Source organism: Lithobates pipiens, unplaced genomic scaffold (assembly GCF_037356315.1).
Source record: "Lithobates pipiens isolate NorthernLeopardFrog02 unplaced genomic scaffold, aLitPip1_a1.2 Scaffold_57, whole genome shotgun sequence".
NCBI classification, from domain to species: domain Eukaryota; kingdom Metazoa; phylum Chordata; class Amphibia; order Anura; family Ranidae; genus Lithobates; species Lithobates pipiens.
Genome location: NW_027507879.1, coordinates 1,291,134 through 1,315,277, shown reverse-complemented (window position 1 = coordinate 1,315,277; position 24,144 = coordinate 1,291,134). Strand labels below are relative to the sequence as shown.

Sequence of the window (24,144 nt, the reverse complement as noted above, 5' to 3'; positions counted from 1 at the left end):
GTCTGTATTATTATTATTTTTTTTATTAGTTTTAAAGAGGTTCTCCATGCAGAAAGTTTTGCTCAATGATATCTTGCATGACTGGGTGCTAGAGACCTTGCTGCCTATGGCCAGCTTAAATCTGCCCCCCCCTCCCCCCCCCCCCACAGGCAAGGAAACTGATATGAGCGATCGGCATGCTGCTACCAGAGGAAACTCCATGTTGTAACTAGAGACGCACACAGATCATTCTATTACAGTATAGGAAGCGTCTGTCAGATCTTCTGTAAGGGAATGTAGCCTGATTTACAATGCTCAAATTTTGAAATCTTTCAAGAGGAGGTAAACCCTGATGGGTGTTACTTCCTCTTTGACTCCCTGCAAAGGTAAAGCATAATGGACTACTATGCATCGCATCACATCGCATAGTAGTCCATTATGTGTCACTTACCTGACACATGAGCCAGCGAAGTCACCGCTGTCCCCTGTAGTTCCGAGCGTCCATCTTCTTGGTGGGTCTCGCTGCTCCGGCGCTGTGATTCGCCGGTGCAGCGATGACGTCACTCCCGCGCATGCGCACGGGAGCCGACACTCGTGGCATATCGCCGCGATAGGCGGCTTACCCAGTGCGCCTGCGCACCGCTGTCTACGGTGCATGCGCCGTAGACAGCCGTGACTGTCTTCCGGTAACTATCTCCTAAACCGTGTAGGTTTAGGAGATATTTCGTGGACCTACAGGTAAGCCTTAATCTAGGCTTACCTGTAGGTCAAAGTGGTTTGTAAGGGTTTACAACCACTTTCACGGTCAATCAAGTGCGTATTTTTTATTTTTTTTCTGAAAATTCTAATCAGAGATTTCTAAAATGAAGAACTTCTATATATTAGCTTCTGAATACAAGAAAGCGGTGTTTAATATTTCTCGTTGTGTGTGGAGAACCTCTTAATTATTTTTTTTTTTTTTCATGAACTTATAGCATGCCATATTGCTGGATTGCAATGCCTCAATCTGCATGACTTTTATGTTTCCCAGTGATCACTTTCATTTTTCAATCTGCATGGGGTGTGTGAACCCTCCGGCCTGTAAATACATTCTTATGTTATGGGTGAAAGAGAATAGAGTCTGAACACTCTATCCTTAGATCCACCAGATCCATCAGCTTTGATTGTTGTAATGGTCACACTGTACTAGTTTTCTGCTTATTCAGCACATTGTTTCTCTTACTTTATTACTGCTTTTCACTGTAATGGCAATTTATGGGAATTAAATGGTGGAAACAGAGGCGAGTAGTAACCCTCCTTCTCTAAATAAAATTATTATACACCAAAAAAATAAAAATCTTTGAAGACCTCAGACACATGGAGGCAAATACAATAAGACGATGCAGAGAACAAAGCATGGTGTGCAAAGTACAGCACCCCATAGCAGACAATCGTAATCTACCTGTACTGGTTTGATTTCAGTTAAAGCTAAACTCCAGGCAAACAAATTAATGCACTTTTAGAATCCATGCTTGCTAAAGAATTATGTTTGGCCAGTATTTTGCTAGACAGCCTATTCATGTTCTGGACCTTGCTGCAGACTTCACAGCCATTAGGCAGCACAACCCTGGTGTAAAATCTTCCCAAGCCGTTTACTGGACAATAATGAAGCAGCTGCTTATTGTTAAAATTAAAATGTAATATGGCTAAACCCAGGACCCTGCATTCACTATATCTGGTCTCCCACAGAATTGCAATTATTTTAGTAACTTTAATCTGCTAAATACTGGAGCTGCACAATTAATGGTTAAAAAAACGCAATCTCAATTCACCCCCCCCTCTGGTGATCTCTTGAGAATAGGCGATTCTTTCATATAAACAAGTGGAGAGACTTATCTGCTCACTCAGCTGTCAAAAGAAAGCATCCAGGGCAGTCTGCCAAGTGTAGAACTTGAAACATTGTAACTAAACTTGCTTCTTAGATCAAAGGGAAAGAACTTCTTGTGTAAACAAATAATCTGGGCAGTCAGCCAAGCTTTCAACAACATGTAAATGCAGGAAGTTTAACCACTTAGGCCCCTTTCACACATGCGGACATTATGTCCGTATTTCATCCATCCGATTGCGGATATAAATACGGACATACATGCATTCCTATGGGATAGCGGGTGTCTGCGGATAAACATCCGCAGACACCAGATATCGTCCGCCTCCGCAATTGTCCGATTCTGCAGACGGAGGAAAATCCTATTTTTCTATCCGTCTGCAGAGCGGATCGGATGAACGCGGACAGACGGTCTGTATTCATCCGATCCCCATAGAGGAGAGCGGAGAGCTGACAGGGCGGTCCCTGCACAGTGTGCAGAGACCGCCCTGTCCGCCGCCGGCTCAGAGGGGACAACGGAGCGATCTCCGCTGAGTGAGCGGATCATCACGGGGCGGGTCATTACTGATCCGTCCCGTGTGAAAGGGGCCTTAAAGTCTAAATCCTTTTCTGACACTTCTTACGTTGAAATCAATATTTTTTGCTAGAAAATTACTTGGAACCCCCAAACAAAAAAAACAAAAAAAATTTTTTTTTGATATAATATATATACATATATATATATATATATATATATATATATATATATATATATATATATATATATATATATATATATATATATATATATATATATATTATAATATGTGTATATGTGTGTGTGTGTATGTATATATTCTATATCAGACCCTAGGGAATAAAATGGCAATTGCTGCAATATTTTATGCAACACTGTATTTGCCCAGCAGTCTTTCAAATGCAATGCGCAGGGTTAACCCCTTAGGTTCCACAGTCAGTATAAGAAGCATGCTTTACTTCATATATGGACTGATTTTACTGTTGTGGGTTTAGTAACACTTTAACACCCCACTAACTCCCTTTTGTGAAACTGTTCCCTCTAAGCAATAGAGCCCTTATTTGGATAATAGTGCTGAACCCTTCCTCATCCAGTTTATCACTAAGAAGGGTCTTACCCAGAGGTTTATTTATTTATTTTTTAACCGAAGGACCCAGAGGTAGATTTAGGTACTTATGATAGTTTACATAAAAAAATCAATCTACTTTTTTAAATTTTTTTAAATGCACAAAATGTAGGTAATTTTACATCTGCCTGGAGTTCTGCTTTAAATGAATGCCAATCATGGGTGTGATTTCTCACCGTTTTCTAGAGCTGTGATAGCTGGCAAAGAATTCTTCAGTTTGATCTGCACTACTGCTGGACATCTGGGTGGAACCTTGATGCTGCTGGTGTAGCTGAAGGTGCTCAGCCTTTATTGGGTTGTATTCAGCATCGGTTCCACATTTGCCAGAAAATGATTCAATGTGATCTAAGCTGCCGAAACCTTCTTGGATCAGCTTTACATAAGAGGATCTGATCATGACTTGCATGTTTGTTGTTATATTGACTATCATCTTCATAGTTACATATAGTTACATAGTAGGTGAGGTTGAAAAGGCACAAGTCCATTAAACCTAACCTATGTGTGTGATTATATGTCAGTATTACATTGTATATCTTCATATGTTTTGAGAACTACATGCTCACCTCACCTTACACTGATATCCTGTCCTAAATGTATCCTGTTTGTGTTGAAAGGCCAGTTAAAACAGTCTGAAATTATAGTGACTTGACTCGTATCAAAGAGCCAATAACCATTATCCGAACCATAGCTGCCAAACTGAAATCACTGAACACACGAAGAGACCAGACTGTTTAATGGGCTTTTCGTCAGTAGCATTAGTCTTCGCAAGCAGCTTGCTATGGCTGCTGTTGCATGTTTGGAATTAGGGATGAGCTCAGGCGTCTTCGCATGGAACACGTGCAGAGCCCTCCAGGAAGTCGACGCCGCGCTAATCACAGGCAGTGAGTGATCTCTGCAGCCGTGCATCGGGGCAATGTCTCACTTCCTGTGATTAGCGCAGCGCTGCACCGACTTCCTGGCGGGCTCTGCACGTGTTCCATGCGAACACGCCTGAGCTCATCCCTATTTGAAATAATCAACTGGTCCTACATCCTAGGAGACCTGATATTATACAATATACCTTCTTTATAATTCTGTTTTCTAGGATGAAATTGGGCATGGTTGTATATGATATACACATTTACGCAAAAATGCCCATTAAAGAGGGTACCATGACTGTAATAACTGGGTTTTCTCCTTTTCATTCCTTTGTTTTCTTGTCAAACTTAAAATCCATTCCTCTGTTTAAAACAGAAGTAGTAGCAAATGTGTAGGTTCTAGCTGTGAATTTAGTGCAAATCCCTACTGTCTGGACAGAAGTTAAAGCTTTATTTTTGCACGATTTTTCTTTACATTTGATCTTGTGTCTATTTCTAATTTATGAAAACTGGAAAAAAAAAAGTAAGCAATTACCCATTACAGCTAATATTTTTCACACAGAGAATGAAATGTGGCACATGGGTAGCAATTTCCTATTTGATTATATATATATATATATATATATATATATATATATATATATATATATATATATATATATATATATATATATATCTATATATCTCTCTTGGCCCCTTAGTTTTTAAAGTGGTACTGGACATTCAAATTTTAGAAAGCAGTAGACGGACTTTAACACAAGCCCACGCTGAGCTTTTCAAAAATAAAAAACTTTTAGGCTGGGTTCACATATGCTGCGACCCCACAGCATGGGTCCGGTGTGTCCTTGTTTACCGATTCAGGTGCAAATTAGGTCCAAATTTTTGGCCAAACTTGCACCTGAATCGGAACCAAAGATGCACAGGACCCTTTTTAAAATGCGGACCTCGGCCGCCCTGGAGCTGTGTGAACCGGCTCCATCGATGGCCAGTCACACGCTCCTGTCATGCGAATTGGATACGGAGAACGCCACATCCAATTCGTATATGTGAACCAAGCCTTAAAGTTCAGAACTGGGCCACTGCTTTTTCCCATTCTTCCTCTGGCTGCAGAGACTTGCCAGTTTTCTAACGTAAACAAACCGCATGTGATCTAAATTGCAATTGGGCTTCTGATTCTCCATTGTGATCTTTGAGGATGAATTGCTACACAGTCCCTGCATCTAGAAATGTCAGTGAGGGCTTTTTTTTCCTAAGGTCATTTATTGCCTGTCAATAATATGTAAATTATTGAATGCCCATATCTGGTCCACAGGTGCAATTTTGGGACAACCTGTCCTGAAAGCATTGTGAGAGCCGTCATAGCCAAGGGTTGCTAGTTTCCTGGGCTGTCATCCTTCAACTAAAGTTGGCAACTGGTGTGAAATTTTGAGCCAGTGTGAATTTTTGATCTGCAAGGTCATAGGTCATTGACTCGTGAAGTGTGAAGAGCAGCTGGAGGACGATCGCCCAGGACCTTCCAGGTTCTAAATCAAGTCTGCATTTCCCACTTCCAAGTATTTAACGTGTGACCTAGAAATACTGTTTCTGAGCTTATCTGTAAGGTAAATCCACTAATGCAGTCTCCAGTGCATTCATGGAGATGTCTTTTTGTTTTTCATTTCCTTTCCACAGGCCTAGATGCCTTGTGTTACTCTAACTCTCCTGCATGACGGATGCGCTCCATCTCAAGCTTTAACCTCTCTCTCCAGTACTGACCGATGTGTTCTAGCACCTCTTTGTAGGATTTCCATCTGAGCTGTCATACACACTTCCTTTGTAAATTTTTCCCATTCTCAATGAAAGAGCTGACACTTCTTCTTCTTAGTCCTACACTACTTTTTTCCCCCCCTCCCCTTCTTAACACTGTACATGTGTAGCTTTGTCCAGCTGTTATCTAGCTTTGAAGATCTGTAATCCAGTCATACAGCGATGTGTTATTCCAGTGTATTCAGTCCATAGGAAAGCACTTCTAAGCTAGTTGCTCTTTTACTGAAGGTAATTTTAATATCTCGAGGTCCGTTTAGTGGCATGTCAAGGACCTCTGCACAGAAACTGTACGCTGTAGAAATAAAAAGCATGTACTGCACAAACTTGATAATACTGTCAGTGGAGACCCTTTGTGTGGTTACCATCAACTGCGGATGTTAATGGATCTCCTGAAATGAGTATTAATGGGATTTAGAGCTATTTCAGTCTTAGTGTGACTTTTTTGGCAGTTGTGCTTCTTCTACTAATCCTCGAAGTGTATGGTGATTTGTGTACATGTCTTTCTAACTTCTAATAAACTCTCCAACTGACCCCAGCCTGTGTCTCTCGTCTTCTGGCTTGTCTCCTCCATAATTCTTTCTTAAAAAATTGAATCTTAAAAGGCATGTTTGGTCTATCAATGACTTTTTGGGCTTCTAACAATACTAAAACAAAGTATAAACCGGTTATGGTGAGGTGGGCTAAAAGGAACCAAAAAGCCCTCCGCTGAACCAATGCGGAGCACAATAGAACCACCTAAGAGTCCATTCACACAGGAGCAACTTTGGGTCCGATATGAAGTCGTCCCAAGTTGCCTCAAGTCGCGTAACATGATGAAATCAATGTAAGTGAATGGAGCCGTCTTAATGTACACTACTGAAGTCGCTCAGACTTCAGAAAAGGTTCCTGTACTACTTCAATCCGACTTCTAGGCAACTTGTACCCATTGATTTCAATAGAAGTTGCCTCCAAGTCGGATCCCCTGTCTTAACTGAAGCAACTTTCCAGGAAGAACATTTTTTTATTCTAGGCAAACCCCTCCCTCCCACAGAGCTGATTATTATGTGATTAACCACTGGTAAAGTCCCCTGTCCTGGAAGCAACTTCGAGTTGCCTTGTAAGTTGCCTCGAGTCGCGCTGTGATTCATACTTAAGTCGTGTCCAAGTTGCCTCCCAAAGTCTCGCTCAAAGTCGTGTTGCCCCTGTGTGAATGGACTCTAAGGAAAGAAGGTATTTTTATATTTCTCATGACAAATCCCAAAAATAAGGATTATATTCCCCACTAGTTGTCATACACATTTCAGAAAATAGGAATAATACTCTTCTTTCTGGGATTTGTAATGGAATAGGATGTGTAAATACCTTCTGTTCTAAGAAAAGACTATTGTGCTTCAAAGATGTTGGCGATTGTCAGAACAACAAAATACTTCAAGACTGTAAGGGTCGTTCACACTGCAGGCGATGCGAGGCGACACCGACTTGCCTCGCCGCGACCTCAGCGGCAACTTGCAGATGACTTCTGTATAGAAGTCAATGCAAGTCGCCCCGAGGTCGCCCGAAAGTAGTACAGGAACCTTTTTTCTGAGTCGGAGCGACTCGAGTCGCTCCTCTCAGAACGGTTCCATTGTACAGAACGGGGGCGACTTGTCAGATCAAGGCGAGGCAAGTCGTGTCGCCTCGCATCGCCCGCAGTGTGAACTGGCTCTAAAGCTGGCCAAATCTGAAAGGTGCAAATTGTTTTTAAATGGCCTGAATGTATTTCATTTCTATTGTGGGAGTGCTCCACAGTTTGGGAATTGTACCTCTGCATCTATAAAGTGTATGTAAAGCCACTAATATTTATTTTATTTTTAAGTTTCACATAGAATAAGAAACAGTTCCATTTTTTTTATTTTTTATGGATGTCTCTAGTTAGGGAGATTTTCCTTTTACTTCCAGGCCAAGAGGCAAATTGGGAACTAAGAGTGCCTCTCCAAAAAAGTTCTGAAACTCTTTAAAAATGGGAAGAAGATTATACGAAGGATCTTCAAAGGCCGCTTGTAAATGCCAGTTGTTCCCTTCACTATACAGTTTTGGTGACGTGTGTGTCAGGGTGTGATCAGAGCATGGTGTCAAATCCTCCCACACAACAATAAATAGCTGACAAAGGTCTAACCCGTCCCTACTCTTTCAACATTTGAAAAAAAATAAAATTAGTTTAAAAAGACTGAAGAACAAAAGAGAATATCTTAAATATTTGCTGCCATTTGTGATGTAAATTTCCCAGAGCAACATTTTAAATTTCTATCTCCAAGTGAGACAGACGGTATTGATTGCACCAAAATGATTCATATAACCTAGCAAACTCCTGTGCACAACTCATTAACATCATTTACAAGAGAAGAACCTCGAAGAGCATAAAGTAAAATGTGTAACTGTGATAAACTTGCACAAATACGCACTTACAATGCTTGTATATGTCTGTCTTGTACTAACTGCTGTTTTTTTTAGACTACTTTGCTTTGTATGTGACTACCAACACTATAAATGGTGTTCATTCTTCAGCTTATTTTTGCTTTTGGCATTCTGGTATGCTGTAGGATTGTGATGCAGTGTGGTGTGTTTTTTTTTCTTCTTCTTCTTAATAACTTTTCCTAGCACAGACTAGCCAATGTGCAGAATACATTGCCCATAGCATCATGATGGGTCATGAACCCACAGAAGGAGTCTTGGGAGTTCTTCATTGAATGTTGGTGACTGCTGTCGGAACTAAGAGCTTATCTGACCACAAAATGCTAGCTCTTGTATTTAAAAGGCAGGCAACAAAACCTTTCTTCTTTACTCTTTCAAAAATCATTTCTGCTTCTTTCCTTTTTGGATTTTTTTTAAACATGCCAAACCTACACTTTTAGGCTTTTATGAGAGGCTGTCATAATTGTAAATTTCTAACATTCAAACATCTATTACATTTGAATGATCTCTCTGGGAACAAGTCCTAATATACATGTCTGGGTAAAAACTTGCTGAGCAAAACCCATGTGTCATAGAGTACTGATTTATGGGAACTCTGTACTGACCATTATATGTAGGCAGCCATTGCAAACTTCTTTTTGAAAAGCCACCTGCCTGTTTTTTTCTTTAGCTTCAATTCTTTGGAAGTCCCTGAGACAGAGCATGCAGAACACGCATCCATGCTTCTCTTCCTACGTACTTGTTCTGGGTCACTGACTATTAGTATTGAAGCCACAGACAGCCAGGAAAATTGTATTTTTATGTTATCTGTTGTGGCAGGCTCCAGATTACTCCCAGGACTGGTTCCCTTATTTCATAAGTAGAGAATGAGCTTTTGAAAATGAATAAATCGAATTAAGCCAAACTAAACAACGGTTTCTTCTTATGTAAAAATTAGGTTGATTTACTAAAGGTGCGGAGCATAATTGCATACAAATTAAATGTTCACCTGGATTAAAGCGGACCTCCACCCTGAAGTGGAAGGTCCGCTCATCTGATCCCTCCCCCCCTCCGGTGCCACAATCGGCACCTTTCAGGGGGGAGGGGGGGGGTGCAGTTACCTGGATAATCCAGGTATCTGCACCCACTTCCGGGACAAGACCGCCGCAGATGCCGCCCTCCCCGTTGTGTTCTGGGAAATGCACAGTTCCCAGGACACAGCGGGGACCAGTAGAGACTCGCAGCGCGACATGCGCAGTAGGGAACCGGGCAGTAAAGCCGCAATGCTTCACTTCCCGATTCTCTGACAGAGGATGGTGGCGGGGGCAGCAGAGAGACAAGCGATTGCTCGCCATCTGCCGCCGACATCGCTGGACCCTGAGACAGGTAAGTGTCAACTTATTAAGTCAGCAGCTGCAATATTTGTAGCTGCTGGCTTTTAATATATTTTTTAAAAGGTGCAGTTCCTCTTTAAAAAAAACTAACTTTGCAAAGAATGCTCATTCATGTGCAATGAGGAAAATGATAAAAATGGATTTGTGCCTGCACATAGTTCCATAGTAAGGTTGAATAAAGACACCAGTCCATCCAGTTCAACCTGAGTGAGTGTCTACAATTGTCCCTATCCCTGTACATTGTACACTCACATCGGTCCCTACCCTCAAGGAGCCCACGATCCAAGGTCCCCATTCATATACTAGGGCCAATTTTGTACAGAAGCCAATTAACCTACCTGCATGTCTTTGATACATGATTGAATGAGGCGTAGTAGCATCACCTAATTTACCTTAATTGACTTTGCAAAATGGATGTATTTAGTACATTTTAATAAATCAACTCCAAAGTATTCATTTGTGCATGAATCCCAAGATCCTGTAGGTAATGCGTCCAAAAAAATGACAGGCATTGCATTGTTTAACTGTTTAGCATCCTTATGTTATCAGTGAAAGCACATTCTCAGTGGCTGCTTACATGTACCACTTGATTCTCCAATTGGATGACAGGGATTTGGAATTCTGCATGGGTTTATCTATCTCTGCACAATGGCTTCAAGAATATGGCACTATGGGCTGATGTAAGCCTAAACTTGCCAGCCCCATTGTGGAGGGTTTTTGTGCTAAACGGTGTGGGATACTTCCTAGAGTATATGGAGTGCAGATTTTTCTACAGCCTTTTGAGAAGAGCTCCAGTAGTATCTCTCTCTATATCAGTGCAATGCAGCTACAGTAGTGAACACCCATAGAGATCACTTGGTGGCTGGAGCTTCTAAAAAAAAAAAAAAAGACCTCCCTCTGAAAATACTTACCTGGCTGTTATCCCTCTACTTTCATAACTGTGAGTCCATTGGCCTAGAACAAGTAGATATTGAAAGAGTCTTTACCTGCATTCTTGTTGGGAGTATTGAAGCAAAAATGTTGACATGGCAGCCAAAGAACTGGCATTTTCAGAGAAAATTACCAACGATGGTAATCTCCGTTCTTCCCTTATGACAGGTTTAGTCTAAGCCCTTGTACACATGATCGGAGATTCCGACGGAATGTATCCTATCACACCGTTTTGTCGGATAATCCCACTGTGTGTGGTCTCCATCGGACTGTTTCCGACGGACCAAGTTTTCGAACTTGTCTGTAAAATTTTCCGACAACATGTTCCGATCGGACATACTCCGATCATGTGTAGCCTACTCCGATGGACAAAGTTCCACGCATGCTCAGATCAAATTCCTAGATCAAAGCCATTGGCTACTAGCCTGAACGTAGTCCCGTCGTAACGAAGGAACGTCATCACGTTATGTACAATCGGATTTTCCGACAACTTTGTCCGACCGTGTATGCAACAGTTTCGGACAAAATCCAACTGATTTGGTTGTCAGAATGTCCGACCGTGTGTACAAGGGCTAATATCTGATTGGCAGGTGTCTGGAATGGGATTGGGTGGGGATCATTGCTGCTTAACAGAAGTCCCTGCATAAATGGGTTTCTCGCTTTAAAACTGTGATTGTAGACCTCTTTTAAAGGTGTAAGCACAATCCCAGCCTCCCTGATCTACAAGATGCACATTTTAGGTTAGAATAATATTTAATTTGTCTAAATATAGGTTAAAGCTAAAAGGGTCGAAAAAATGTGGTATATGGATGTGGTATGTTTTTTAATCCATTTGATCATTGACAATGGAATTTTTTTTAGGTGTATTATAATCCTATTGAGATGATGTGATTGAAAATAAGACATCTACCCAAAGCCATTGGTTTTATTTTGGGTGGAGGGGCAGGCTGAATTTAATCTTGATGCTCGTTATTTTAGCCACAATGTCAAACCCATGAATTTCCTTTGTCATTCTTTGGTGTACTATTTGGAATTTTTGGTGTTAAACTCATTAAAGTGGACCTGTACTCCAAATGCTAACAAAAAGCTATGTTCAAAAAATATAAATGATGGAAAAAGGGATTATTGCTTTGCCAAGAAAATCACGTATAAAACCAGAATTGTAAAAAGTAATTTATTTTATTGCGACACAAAAAAAATTACAAACGCATAAATACTAAAAACAGTACAATGTTTGGGGAGCGATAAACAACCACTAAAGGGCATGCCCAAATTTAGTATTTATGTGTTTGTAATTTTTTTGTGTCGCAATAAAATTACTTTTTACAATTCTGGTTTATACGTGATTTGCTTGGCACCGCAATAATCCTTTTTTTTCCTTTTTCCATTTTTTGAATTTATTCCTTTGGGATGAGGTGCCTTATCTAAAATGGACCACTGCCACGCTCTCTTTATCTTCTAAAAAGCTACGTTAACTGCTTTTCTTGGGTGGACAAATAAGGCAATAATACAAGCACTGAAACGTCTACCTTTCCTGGTGCACCAGGCCTCATCCAGTGCTGGCCAGATCTGTGAAGACCTAGTCGCTTTTCCAGGTTATTTCTGGTGGAAAAGATCAACCAGTGTGAATTTTTTACCATTGGCATACGTTTATAGATGCAGCACTGAATAGTTTTTGCAACAACTTTTTGTTTTAGAAAGGTAATTATATTTAAGGCTGCATTCACACATGAGCATTTGGTATCTTGAAACCTGAAGCTACAAAATGCTCAAGTCCCGTACACACGGCTGGTTAAAAATAAAAAATAAAAATGGCCGACATTTGGCCCATGTGCATGCTGGTTTGTCTGGCAGAAGCCAACAATTTGGTCGGCTTCTGTTGGACATGCATGCTGGAAAAACAGCAGCTGGCTGACTCCTGAACAGCGCTCTCAGCCAATGGCAGAGAGTGCTTATTGGAGTGTTCTGGCATGGGAGATCGCTGTACTTAAACTCGCATGGTTAGTACATCAGCTCCGACCCAAGCTGTCAGTTTTTTTTTTTTTTTTCTTCGTGCAACTCATGGGGTGTGTGCCCAGCTTCCGACTTCAAACAAATAATTTTTACTCTGTGGTGCCTGTTCACACCTGAGTGCACAAACTCCTGTAGCCAAACAAGTTCTGAGGCTTCTTCTGTCACTCAAATCAGGCAGAGTGCAGCATTTTGAGTCCCATAAAATTGCATTGGTTTGTTGCAACATGCAGAATGCGCATTTTTACATTTTTGTTCTCTCACACAGCACCAAGTTATATCACAGATACTGTTCCCTATTGGCTAATACTGCCTGAGCTCTAACACGCATGAAAAACGCTGTAACTAAAGCCGCAACAAAGCATGCAAAAAAAAGCTTAAAGGGGTTGTAAACCCTCTGTATTTCCTCTTGATGTAGCGCCCCCCCCCCTTTTACTTACCTGAACTTGATCATTCTAGCGTCAAGAATGAACACGGCAGCTACAGCCGCTGTTTCGGGTCCTCATTGGATAGATTCTTAGCAGCAGGAACTATTGGCTCCCACTGCTGTCAATCAAATTCAGTGACACAGGGGCGGGGCCGAGTTCTGTCTGTGTCAATGGACACAGCAGCAGGAATCGGGTGAGTGCCCCCATGGAATGCGGTTCTCCGTGAGGGCACTCAAGAAGAGGAGGAGCCAGGAAAACTGCTGGGGGGGACCCCAGGAGAGGAGGATCGGGGCCGCTCTGTGCAAAACTCTTGCACAGAGGAGGCAAGTTCAGCATGTTTGTTTTTGTTTGTTTTTTTTAAAAGTGAAAAACTCCTTTACAACCCCTTTTTTAAGCTTTTTTTCCATCCCAGCAAGACTATGCTAACATATGAGTATAGGTCCACTTTAATTTAAGTTGGGAATCCTCTAAGCAGGTAAGAACAATACGAGTCCTATGAGGTGGAGTTGGATGAAGGGTACACCATCACATGGCTGTGAATCTATCATTTTACACTGTGTGTACCCCTGTTATGTTCACCACAACCAATCTGTATGGTTTTAGACAGAATTCTTCTTTAAAATAAGGTTGTGTTTTAATGTCCCTTAATTTTGCAACTGAAACTCAACATATAAATACCAATAAATACCAAATGCCAATAAATACTGTTAAAGGGGTTGTAAAGGTTTGTGTTTTTTTTCTAAATAGGTTCCTTTAAGCTAGTGCATTGTTGGTTCATTTACCTTTTCCTTCGATTTCCCTTCTAAATGTTTTTTTTTCTTTTCTTTGTCTGAATTTCTCACTTCCTGTTCCTCCTGAGTAAGCTGTTCTGGCTGACTAAACACCGCTCGGATGATGGTGTGAAGTTTACTGAGGAGAAACAGGAAGTGAGAAATTCAGACAAAGAAAAAAAACATTTAGAAGGGAAATCGAAGGAAAAGGTCAATGAACCAACAATGCACTAGCTTAAAGGAACCTATTTAGAAAATAAAAAACGAAGCTTTACAACCACTTTAACCTAAATGTATAATTGGTTGATATAAAGCCAGGACTGGAGTGGAATGCCAGCTAAACAGTAAGCACATAGATTAAATATAGTCACCCCATTATTCACTGTTTTGCAACCTCCTGTGGCATCTCTCCATCACCGGCCTGCTCATTAGCATAAAAATTAGCATTGCCCCAAGGGTGAAGGGTCTAAAATCAAAACGGATCAAGTTTTTTTGTAAAGTTTGCCTGGAGCTTCACTAGTAATTACTGTTAAAATCACATGATTTTGTATGTCTGTGGCTACCCTTAGATCAGAAAAGGGAACCACCAGGCTATTACAATAATTTTTTTTTTTGTTAGTATAAGATAAAATGGTACAGAGGATGTTTGTAAGTGTATTGATTTGCATTATTGGGTGATCCATTTATACGCATAATTGCACATACTTTTTTCGGACAGGTTTCTAGGTAGATGTGTCCTACTGCGATTCTGGTACCTACCAGATTCTATTGACATTAGTCAAAGGAGCTTGTATGGTGGTTTTTGCTACACAGCACTACTTTTTTTGTATTCTATATCTGAACAAATATTCATGCCATGTTAACCTTCTGTTTTAGGACGGCACTGGATCTTTAAAACGCAGCGGGTCCTTTAGCAAACTCCGCGCTTCCATAAGACGCAGCAGTGAGAAGCTGGTCAGGAAGCTGAAAGGAGGCAGTTCACGAGATGGTGAACCAAAGAATCCTGGGTAATTATCCTTTTCTAGGAGGGCCTCTGGTGTCCGAGCTTGTGCTTCCTGTAGCTTAGCACTGTGGTGAAGTAGTCGGTTTCCTAAGACTGTGTTTTGTGACTTAAATGAAGGGATCGCAAGGCAGCAGGAAACGCTAAAGACTATTATTAATCTGTGTATTTGTACCATTGCAGCCAAGAAAGGTCAGTTCAGAGATGTGTGTGTGTGTGTGTGTGTGTGTATATATATATATATATATATATATATATATATATATATATATATAATATATATATTTAAAAAAAAAAATATATATATATATATATATATATATATAATATTTAAAAAAAAAATATATATATATATATAATATTTAAAAAAAATATATATATATATATATATAAATATTACACTGTGACTCAATATATTTATCAGGAAAGAATGGAATCCCGAAAAACACAACTCCCTGCTTATGACTAATAAGTGTTACAAATAGAATTTATTACTTGTTTCCTTATCATATCCAATAAGAAATGTTCTAATTTTTGTTGCAAAGTGGAAACTCCAGACAGAACTGTCTGTGAAATGCAACAAAGTCTATGGAATGCCATATCTGGGTTTACTAAGAGGCCTGAAAAGAGAATTTCAAAGACTTTTTGACTTGCTTTTTCTCCCCCTCCCCAACCACAAAAAAATGCATCTGATCATTCCCATTTAATAGGACGCATGTCAAATTCTTTGGATTGGGTTGGATGCTCAAAGGAACATTACAGATAATAAATACTATTTATTCCATTTCCCAATCTTCATGTATAAAATGTAACCTCCTGAAGTTTGTGCTTTCGGGTGTTAAGGGTTGAAGTTAAAGCGGGAGTAAACCCAGTTTCAAAAAACACTTTCATTCCCGGCATACCGGAAATGCTAACTTTCACATTGGTGGTGCTCTCAACTAAACTTTCAAACTATCCAATGGCTGGTTTTCAACTGATCACATGTGCAGCATTATGGTAGTTGAAGAATCATTAGAGGCCAAGATGGCAGCTTCCTTTACTGAAAACGATAGAAGGGTTTACTTCCACTTTAATTGCTGAAATGACTGCACTTCCCTCGAAGAATATATTGTAGATCCAAATGACATGTACATTTTTGAGGATCTTGAGAATAATATTTTTTGTAAGTAGTAAATACATTTTGTATATTGGATTTCTAAATGTCTCATGAAAGATTTTTAATATTCGGAATAGGAACTACCACAGCAGCTTAAAACTTAAACACTAATGCTGGTTCATTAGAAATGAATTACTAAAGTAAATTCTAAAGGGTGTATTGCACCTATTAGCACATACAATTGGGGATGCAGTGGGACCACTGCAATCGCAGATGCATGTGAACAGTTGTGGCTATGCAGCCTATACAAAAGAATGATGGGCTAAAAGCGGCCCCATCTGACTACATGTATTTGCACAAGGAGCAATTACCTGCAGTTAGGAACAGATGATCGCCCATGGAGTAAGCTGTGCCTACTATAGTAATTTCCAGCTTTTGCGGGCATCCCGCAGGTATAACGCATACCAACATTAGTCCCAGGCTGACCCAAGTTAACTATGTTATACCTGGAATACAGCTTTAAATCTAACATTCATGTACTGGGCTAGTACTCAGTCATCCTATTATTATTGTAGAATATGTCGCCAACAGTTTGCACAGCGCTTTACAACCTATGTTTTCACACTGACCGTGTGGAAAATCCTTGAGGTCATGTGGAGTATGTGATCAACATCTAAAAAGTTGTTGCAGCTGCATTTATGCTACAGCTGCAGGGTGTCGCAAACGTGCCTCTCCACCTCGTCCAATGGGAGAATGCTTTGCATTTTTGCAGAAAATGCAAAGCATTCTCTGAATGGCACCCGAGTACCTGACCTGTATTCAGAATGCATCAGGTCAGCTGCTCAGCACAGGACCCAGAAGCAAGTGGAGATCACTGGGGGGTAGTGCTGTCTACTTCACTGATTTCCAGCTGCTCCCAGGGGTGATTGGTTTGGCTGAAGTTAGTCGTCTTTTTCTTTTTTTGTATCATTGTTGAGGTCGTAATTTTAAGCAGCAAGACCTCACCACCCTCTAGAACAGGGATCCTCAAACGACGGCCCCCCAGCTGTTGCGGAACTACACATCCCATGAGGCATTGTAAAACTCACATTCACAGACATGACTAGCCATGATGGGAATTGTAGTTCCTGAACAACTGGAGGGCCATAGTTTGAAGACCGGGAATTGTAGTTCCTGAACAACTGGAGGGCCATAGTTTGAAGACCCATGCTCTAGGATCACCAGTAGTCATTTATTGAAACCCCATTGGCCGAACCATTTTTTTTTTCCTGCTCCATGGCTTCATCGTTTTCTGTGGGTTTCCAAAGCAGATCCTGTTTCAATTTTTTTTTTTTTATGCTTTGCCAAGGAACTCGGCAAATCTTGGGTTAAGGCTTAACTATTTTGGTCTGTGATATGTATGTATTTTTTTTATCTGGGTTTATTTACATACCCCCTACATGCTGATCTGCCACCGTGTTTGGTTCTTCTGAAGCAATGCTCCATGCCAGTCAAAGAACTTTGCAAACTAAAGTTTTATAATTTTTGAACTATCAGTAAAAGCGCTTTAAATCAAGCTTCCATTCAACTCTGTAGCAATAGGCATTGTGGAAAAATTATTCTTCAATGTTTACAACCGAGGCACTAAAATTTTAGCTCTTATCCTATTATTGTTGCTAAAGAATTTTGGCGGCCTGTCAGTCCTCTAATGTAAACATACAGCAGGTGTTTCTTAGCTGTTAGACTTTTTTGTAATCTGTGGGGATCTTTGAGACCTTATTTCACAGTACAAGTAGCTATGGAGATCAGTGAGGGCTTGTTTTAAAGCCTTTTCCAAAGCGATATACAAGTGCTTCAATTTCTGAACGATTGAAATGCTACATACCAAAACTCGTATGCTGATCAGTCTCTACATACATATTTTGGGCTGATTATTGAATCCTGGAGTCGGGAAGGGGCAGAATTAAAGACGGGTAACAAGCATTAGCAGAATGATCATCATCAATGGCAGTGTCCTTGTTTGTCTCAGGGAAGGTTTCATTTAAAGCCCAACTAAGATTTCATTTAAATAGATTTTAGGTGCATTAAAATAAGACATGCAGCGTCTTACAGTTTTTTTTTTCTTTATAAAGGAACTATTGCATGAGCAGAAAGCCTCTTCCCTGTCAGCATACTGGAAAGAAAGACCCTTGTTCTCGGGTGTGCAAGCAGTGGCATTTCTGCAGAGGCCTGCCATCCCCCCTACTAAAGCACAGCTAGAGCTCTCTATAATCGTGAGCTTTGCTAATTGTAGCACTCTAACTCTGACTTCCCCTTTTATGGTGATGTTGGACCTGTGCAGAGAGATCACTGCTTCCACACACAACACACAGCACATGTCCTGGTCTACAACATGCTGGCCGGTGACGTTTTTCTTTTTATTTTACTCGGTCTTTGCATGTGCCTGGGATATATTTAGATATATTTAGCTGATTTAATCTGAAAGTTCCTCTGTGCGGTAAAAAGGAATAATAATCAGTTTTGTCACAAAATGTAGCTACTCTGCAAGAGAAAAATGGGTACATTTAATTCTTCTTTTAAAAGTCACTCTGTAGAACAAATTTTTTATATTGATTAACTATTTGCTGGACAAAATCTAATATGAAGAGAAATTCTAATTAAATCTTATTTTTATGGATTTTTTGTTGAATGTTGATGAATAAATGTCCTATGTTTTACCACAATTTACGTTTTTTTTGTTTGACTTTTAATTTTTATTTATATTGCAAATACACATGTCTGTTTTGATCAATGTTATTTCTGCCAGGTGAAATGCTGAATGTGTCTGTTCAAATGATTGTACACACAGGCCATCAGTATGCATGGTCCTTGCTCTCATTCCCACTGTTGATGTGAATATGCGCTATGTGTATGTTCTGCCTGCTTCCAGCTAATGATTAACCAGATCACAGGCTGCATAAATATGTATAGCAAATCCTAGTCCTTGGGCTCACCTGCTGTGCTGTATTTACCAAGGATAGACAAGGACGTTAGACTATGCTTGTCCAACGAGAACGCCTCATGCCGCCTTTCTGTTACTGGAGCTCAGCTGGGAAGTATGGTGCATTTGGCCTTGGGTTTGGAGATATCAAAGAAGAATTCTAGCAAGTTTCCTTTTCAATCCTCTTTCACTTTAAAGAGGAGGGCACCTTAAACAAAAAATATTAAGTCAGCAGATACAAATACTGCAGCTGCTGACTTTTAATAAACTGACACTTACCTGTCCTGGGTGCCTGCAATGGCAGCAGACAACGAGAAATCGCTCATCTCTCGGCTGCCCCCGCCACCATCCTCTGTCAGCGAATCAGGAAGTGAAGCGCTGCGGCCTCACTGCCCGGTTCCCTACTGAAAGGTGCCAATTGTGGCATCGGAAGGAGGGAGGAATCCGATGAGCGGAAGTTCCACTTCAGGGTGGAGGTCCGCTTTAAGCCAGATGAAGCATATGTTCATGGTTTACAGTGGAGCTCCACCCTAAAGTGGAACTTCCGCTCATTGGAACCATCCCCCCCTCCGGCGCCACAATTGCCACCTTTCAGGGGGGGGAGGGGGGTGCAGATACCTGTACAGTACAGGTATTTGCACCCACTTCCGGCATAGATATCCGCAGAATCTGCGGATATTTACGCCACTTCCTGCGGGTCCCCCGCTGTCTGCTGGGAAACGCACAGATCCCAGAGACAGCGGGGACCATCCTTATTGCGCAGCGCGACTCGCACATGCGCAGTAGGGAACCGGGAAATGAAGCCGCAAGGCTCCACTTCCTGATTCCAATACCCAAGATGGCCGCGGCAGCACCCGAGAGACGATCGAGAGATCGGCTTCGGGTGCCGACATCGCGGGCGCGCTGGGCTGGTAAGTGTCCTTATTTTAAAAGTCAGCAGCTGCAGTATTTGTATCTGCTGAATTAAAAAAAAAAAAAAAAAAAACGGCGGAACTCCCGCTTTAATAGTCTGATACGAAGTCAAGTAACTATTAAAATTGTGCTCTTAAGAAGCCTTATGTCTACTCCTTTCTATCATTGCGTATTTGTTATGTTCGGTAAGGACTGCTGATTGCTCAAGCCATTTCCTAACTGCTGCTCATATAATGCATGTGACAGTCGGTGAGCCCAGGGAGCAGTGGATGAGAACACAATGCCCTTCACCAGTTTAATATTTGTCATTTTTCTATTGCTTTTTGTGTTGTGATGTCTACTGATTGCTTTACATTTGGTTGAATGTTCAGGAAAATCAAACTTTGCCAGCTAGTTAAAAAGATCTAGGAAGGGGAGTTGTAGAGCTGACAGTGGTGCATTGTCCGTTACGCCCGATTAATGGGGAAGTTGCCATTTTGTAAATTGCTTTTAAAAGGTGTGAGCTTCAGGGCTGTTATGATGCTGCCTTCACTACCTAGTGGTTGGTTAAGCTGGAACAAACATTCAGAATGAAACTTTCCAGAATCTATTGGCTGTGTGCTTGTTTCAAATCATTGACCCATTAGGTAGTGAAGCAAGGATCAGGATGACAACTCTGGAGCCTGCGCTTTTAAAAACAAGTCAGCAATACTTGTTTCCATATTTCTAGCCTTAAAGATTTACTTTGTATGATGATCACTCAAAACAGTGGTGCTGATGGCTCGGGAATATGGCTATGCTTAACAATGTCTGTTTTAAAAATTGATATATTGTTGCATGGGTTTCTTAAGAGTTTAACCCCTAGGTACCAACTGTACGCAAATATGCGGCCTCTCGGCGGGTGGGCCTCTCGGCGGGTGGGCATGCCTGGCACAGTTACCAGTGGCTAACGGAAAGCATCTGATTGTTTATTGCGATCGGAAGCTTTCAGATCATGTGATTGCTGTGTCAGCCAATTGTGGCGGTCACATGATCATAAACACTGCCCCTTTAAGAAGTTTCGGATGCATCGGCGCAAAGTGGTTAAAAAAAAAAAGATAAAAATTCCTAAAAAAAAAATAATAATAATAAAAATAATTTGAAAAAAATAAAATGGAATTCGCCTCTAAATGCCTGTTGCTAGGGGGTCCCTTGTAGTCTGCCTTCTTCAGTGCCTGGGCTGGTGACTTCCCCTCAGCACAGGAAGGGCTCAGCTCTGCCCTCTCCCTCCTGTCAGTCATCTGGGACACATGACAGGTCCCGGATGACTGCGCGGCCAATCGCGGCGCTGCTCGCACATGCGCAGTGGGTGCCCAGATGTGAAGCCACAGCCCGGTGCCCACAGTTGCAATGCCGGTGCTGCCGAGCGGAGGGGGGGGGGGGGGGGGCGAGCGGGGTTTTGTCCCCCCGCATCGCTGGACCCTGGGACAGGTAAGTGTCCGATTATTAAAAGTCAGCAGCTACAGTATTTGTAGCTGCTGACTTTTTTTTTTTTTTTTTTAAGGGGAACACCTCTTTAAGTCAAAGAGCAGGGATTAGTAACCTTATTGTAGCCAGAAAGTCAGAATTCATCTACAGTGGAATTCCATCTTGTGAGCCATTATGATGTCATGGGATTCTAGTGTATTCATAGGCTGCATACTAGATCAGCTCACTGGTAATAGCCGAGACATTACAAGGTCTAGTCCAGCTCAGAATTCTGTGGCATCAAATGAAGTGTAATGAGGTCTGAGCGTAATGTGAAAATTTCAGTTGCATCCACGTCCTGTGTGATCTTCATTCAGTGAACTGAAAGCATCTGGTGAGTGAAAACCTGTGAACACATTTAGCTGCTCTTCATCACCCATAAAATATAAATTTAAATATACTTTAAGGGGACATTCTTTTGCAGTCAAAATGTGTCATTGCTATCAAGTATTGTGCTGTGTGCCACCGTCATCTCTACAGCTCCTTAAGAATGCAGTCAGTCTAGGATAGATGCATAAAGTGGACTTGTCACCATGCAAATGAATTGGAAAGTCTACTCAAAGCTGACAGTTGATGTATGAGCAAAGTCTTCAATGAATAGAAGATGATTTCATATAACCGTTAATTTCAAAAATTGTATGGGTTTTGGCTAGAGCTGCACGATTGTTAAAAAAAAAAAAAATTGTGATATCGATTGAACCCTCCGTATGATCCTTATCTGACAATTCCATGATTCTATGTAAACCATGCAGAGCCGTTCTCTGCTCACTCATAGCTGTCCAAAAAAAAAAAAAAAAGCTTGCAGCAAATGTTTATCAACATCTCTCAGTACTGAGAGATATCTATAAACAATGTAACATTCGGTTTTTAAATCAAAGGGATGAACTTTGGTCTGTAAATGAGGTCAGTTAAGCTTTTTCCTGTCACTTGTTGCTTACAAGTTAAATTCCGTATTTTTTGCTCGAAAATTACTTGGAACCCCAAAACATATATATATATATATATATAATATAATATAATATATGAGAGAGAGATATATTTATTAGAGCTGCAGAATTGTCAAGGCAATTGACTAGCAATTCTCTCGGCTCTTCTGAAGCCACAGCAATCAAAAGAAAGGAAGAGAAAAAACTGGGCAGTCTGCCAACAATCAAAACATTCTTTATCAGTTGAGTGTACTTAAGTATAAACATTGTAACAATTTGTCAATGGAATAGGTATGTAAGTGAAAAAAGTTTAACCACTTAAAGCGGGAGTCCACTGGGACTCCGTGTTTTTTTTTTTTTTTTTTTTTTAAAGCCAGCAGCTACAAATACTGCAGCTGCTGACTTTTAAAATAGTGACACTTACCTGTCCAGCGCGCCCGCGATGTCAGCACCCGAAGCCGATCTCTAGGTCGTCTGTCGGGTCCTGCCGCCGCCATCTTGGGTATGGGAATCAGGAAGTGGAGCCTTTCGGCTTCATTTACCGGTTCCCTACTGCGCATGCGCGAATCGCGCTGCGCAATAAGGACGCTCCCCGCTGCCTCTGGGATCTGTGTGTTTCCCAGCAGGCAGCGGGGCACTTGCGGGAAGGGGCGGGCACTTGCGGAAAGGGGCGTAAGTTACGCCCCTTTCCGCAGAGAGCTATCCCGGAAGTGGGTGCAGTTACCTGGATTATCCAGGTAACTCCCCCCCCCCCTCCCCCCTGAAAGGTGCCGATTGTGGCACCGGAGGGGGGGAGGGTTCCGATGAGCGGAAGGTCCACTTTAGGGTGGACCTCCGCTTTAAACACTAAACCTTTTTCTGACATTTGTTGGTTTCAAGTTTAAAAAAAAAAAAACGTGTTTTTTTGGAAAAAAAATTACTTTAATGAATTAAAAAAAAAAACCTAACCAGTAAAGTTAGCTCATTTATTTATTTTTTATTTTTTGTATAATGTGAAAGATTTTACATCGTGAGAAAATCTTTTTATTCTAAGCAAAAAAAAATCGTGATTCTCATTTTAGCCAGAATCGTGCAGCTGTAATAAAAAAAAATATATATATATATATATATATATATATATATATATATATATATATATATATATAAATTTTTATTTTCTATTATTTTTAGCAGAGACCCTACAGATTAAAATGGCGGACGTTGCAATATTTTATGTCACACTGCATTTGCGCAGCAGTCTTTAAAATGCAATTTTTTAGGTAAAAAAATACACTTCAGTTAATAAATAGCAAAGTTAGCCCAATTTTTTAGAATAATTTGAAAGATGATGCTCCGAGTATCGTGATCTTTACTCTAAGCAAAAAAAAAAAAAATCACGATTCTCATTTTTTTCAGAATTGTGCAGCTCTAGCTTTGGGTGGACTTATCAATTCAATGTCATGGCTATATTTCCCCACAAATGAATAGATGACTTGTCTATTTACCTTTCTTTTGCTGAATGGCCCAATGGAGGTATATTTTTAATATTAAAATAGAGGTGGCCCCTACCGTATTGGCAAATGAAATGCTATGAAAACTTTATTAAAGGTTTAGGCCAAATGAGTCCACTTTATTGATGGAATGTTGCCGTTTTTCACGGTTAACACACCATTCTACTGGAAAGTTGCAAATTCTTCGGAGACCAGCACTGATGGAACAGAACTGTGCGTAGGAAGAGGAGTATGTCTTGTATTGATTGCTGTGATTCTCATTGGTTGGTTTGTCCTTGCATGTCCACTGTCCTGGTTGCAGCATGAAGCGTGCCAGTTCTCTGAATGTTCTTAACACGGGTGGCAAGGCTGCTGAGGACCATCTGCAAGTAAGATGCCCCATCATCTTCTTACATCTTCATTTAGTAGTAGTATGTGTGTAGCAATGTAGACGTCACTGTATTAGTCAAAGGACAGGAATAAAGTCTCTGCCAATTTCTCTCACATCCATTTATATACATAGATTGACATGTATACAGTTACCTATTTTTAAAGCTAGAATACAGACACAAACTTTTTTTTTTTAAAGATATTTCTTAACGTGGACATTCATAGTGTGCATACAAAATACTTAAACTAGAACACTATGCTCTATTTAAATAATAATAAAAATAAAAAAAACAATAACATTAAATAACAGCTTTATTT

The 24,144-nt window shown here is 40.7% G+C and overlaps 1 protein-coding gene across 11 annotated transcripts in view; it reads left to right on the top strand.

The window, feature by feature from the left end:
* Window positions 1–24,144, top strand: part of KLC1 (kinesin light chain 1) — a 158,759-nt gene that overhangs the window by 118,807 nt on the left and 15,808 nt on the right. For 6 of the 11 annotated variants that reach the window (XM_077467584.1, XM_077467585.1, XM_077467586.1 and 3 more), the window contains 2 exons: window positions 14,466–14,596; window positions 23,759–23,825. In XM_077467584.1, the coding sequence (XP_077323710.1) occupies window positions 14,466–14,596; window positions 23,759–23,825 (198 nt within the window). Of the gene's footprint in view, window positions 1–5,513; window positions 6,184–14,465; window positions 14,597–23,758; window positions 23,826–24,144 lie in introns of those variants that run through there. The other 5 variants (XM_077467591.1, XM_077467590.1, XM_077467589.1 and 2 more) reach the window with 2 other exon arrangements.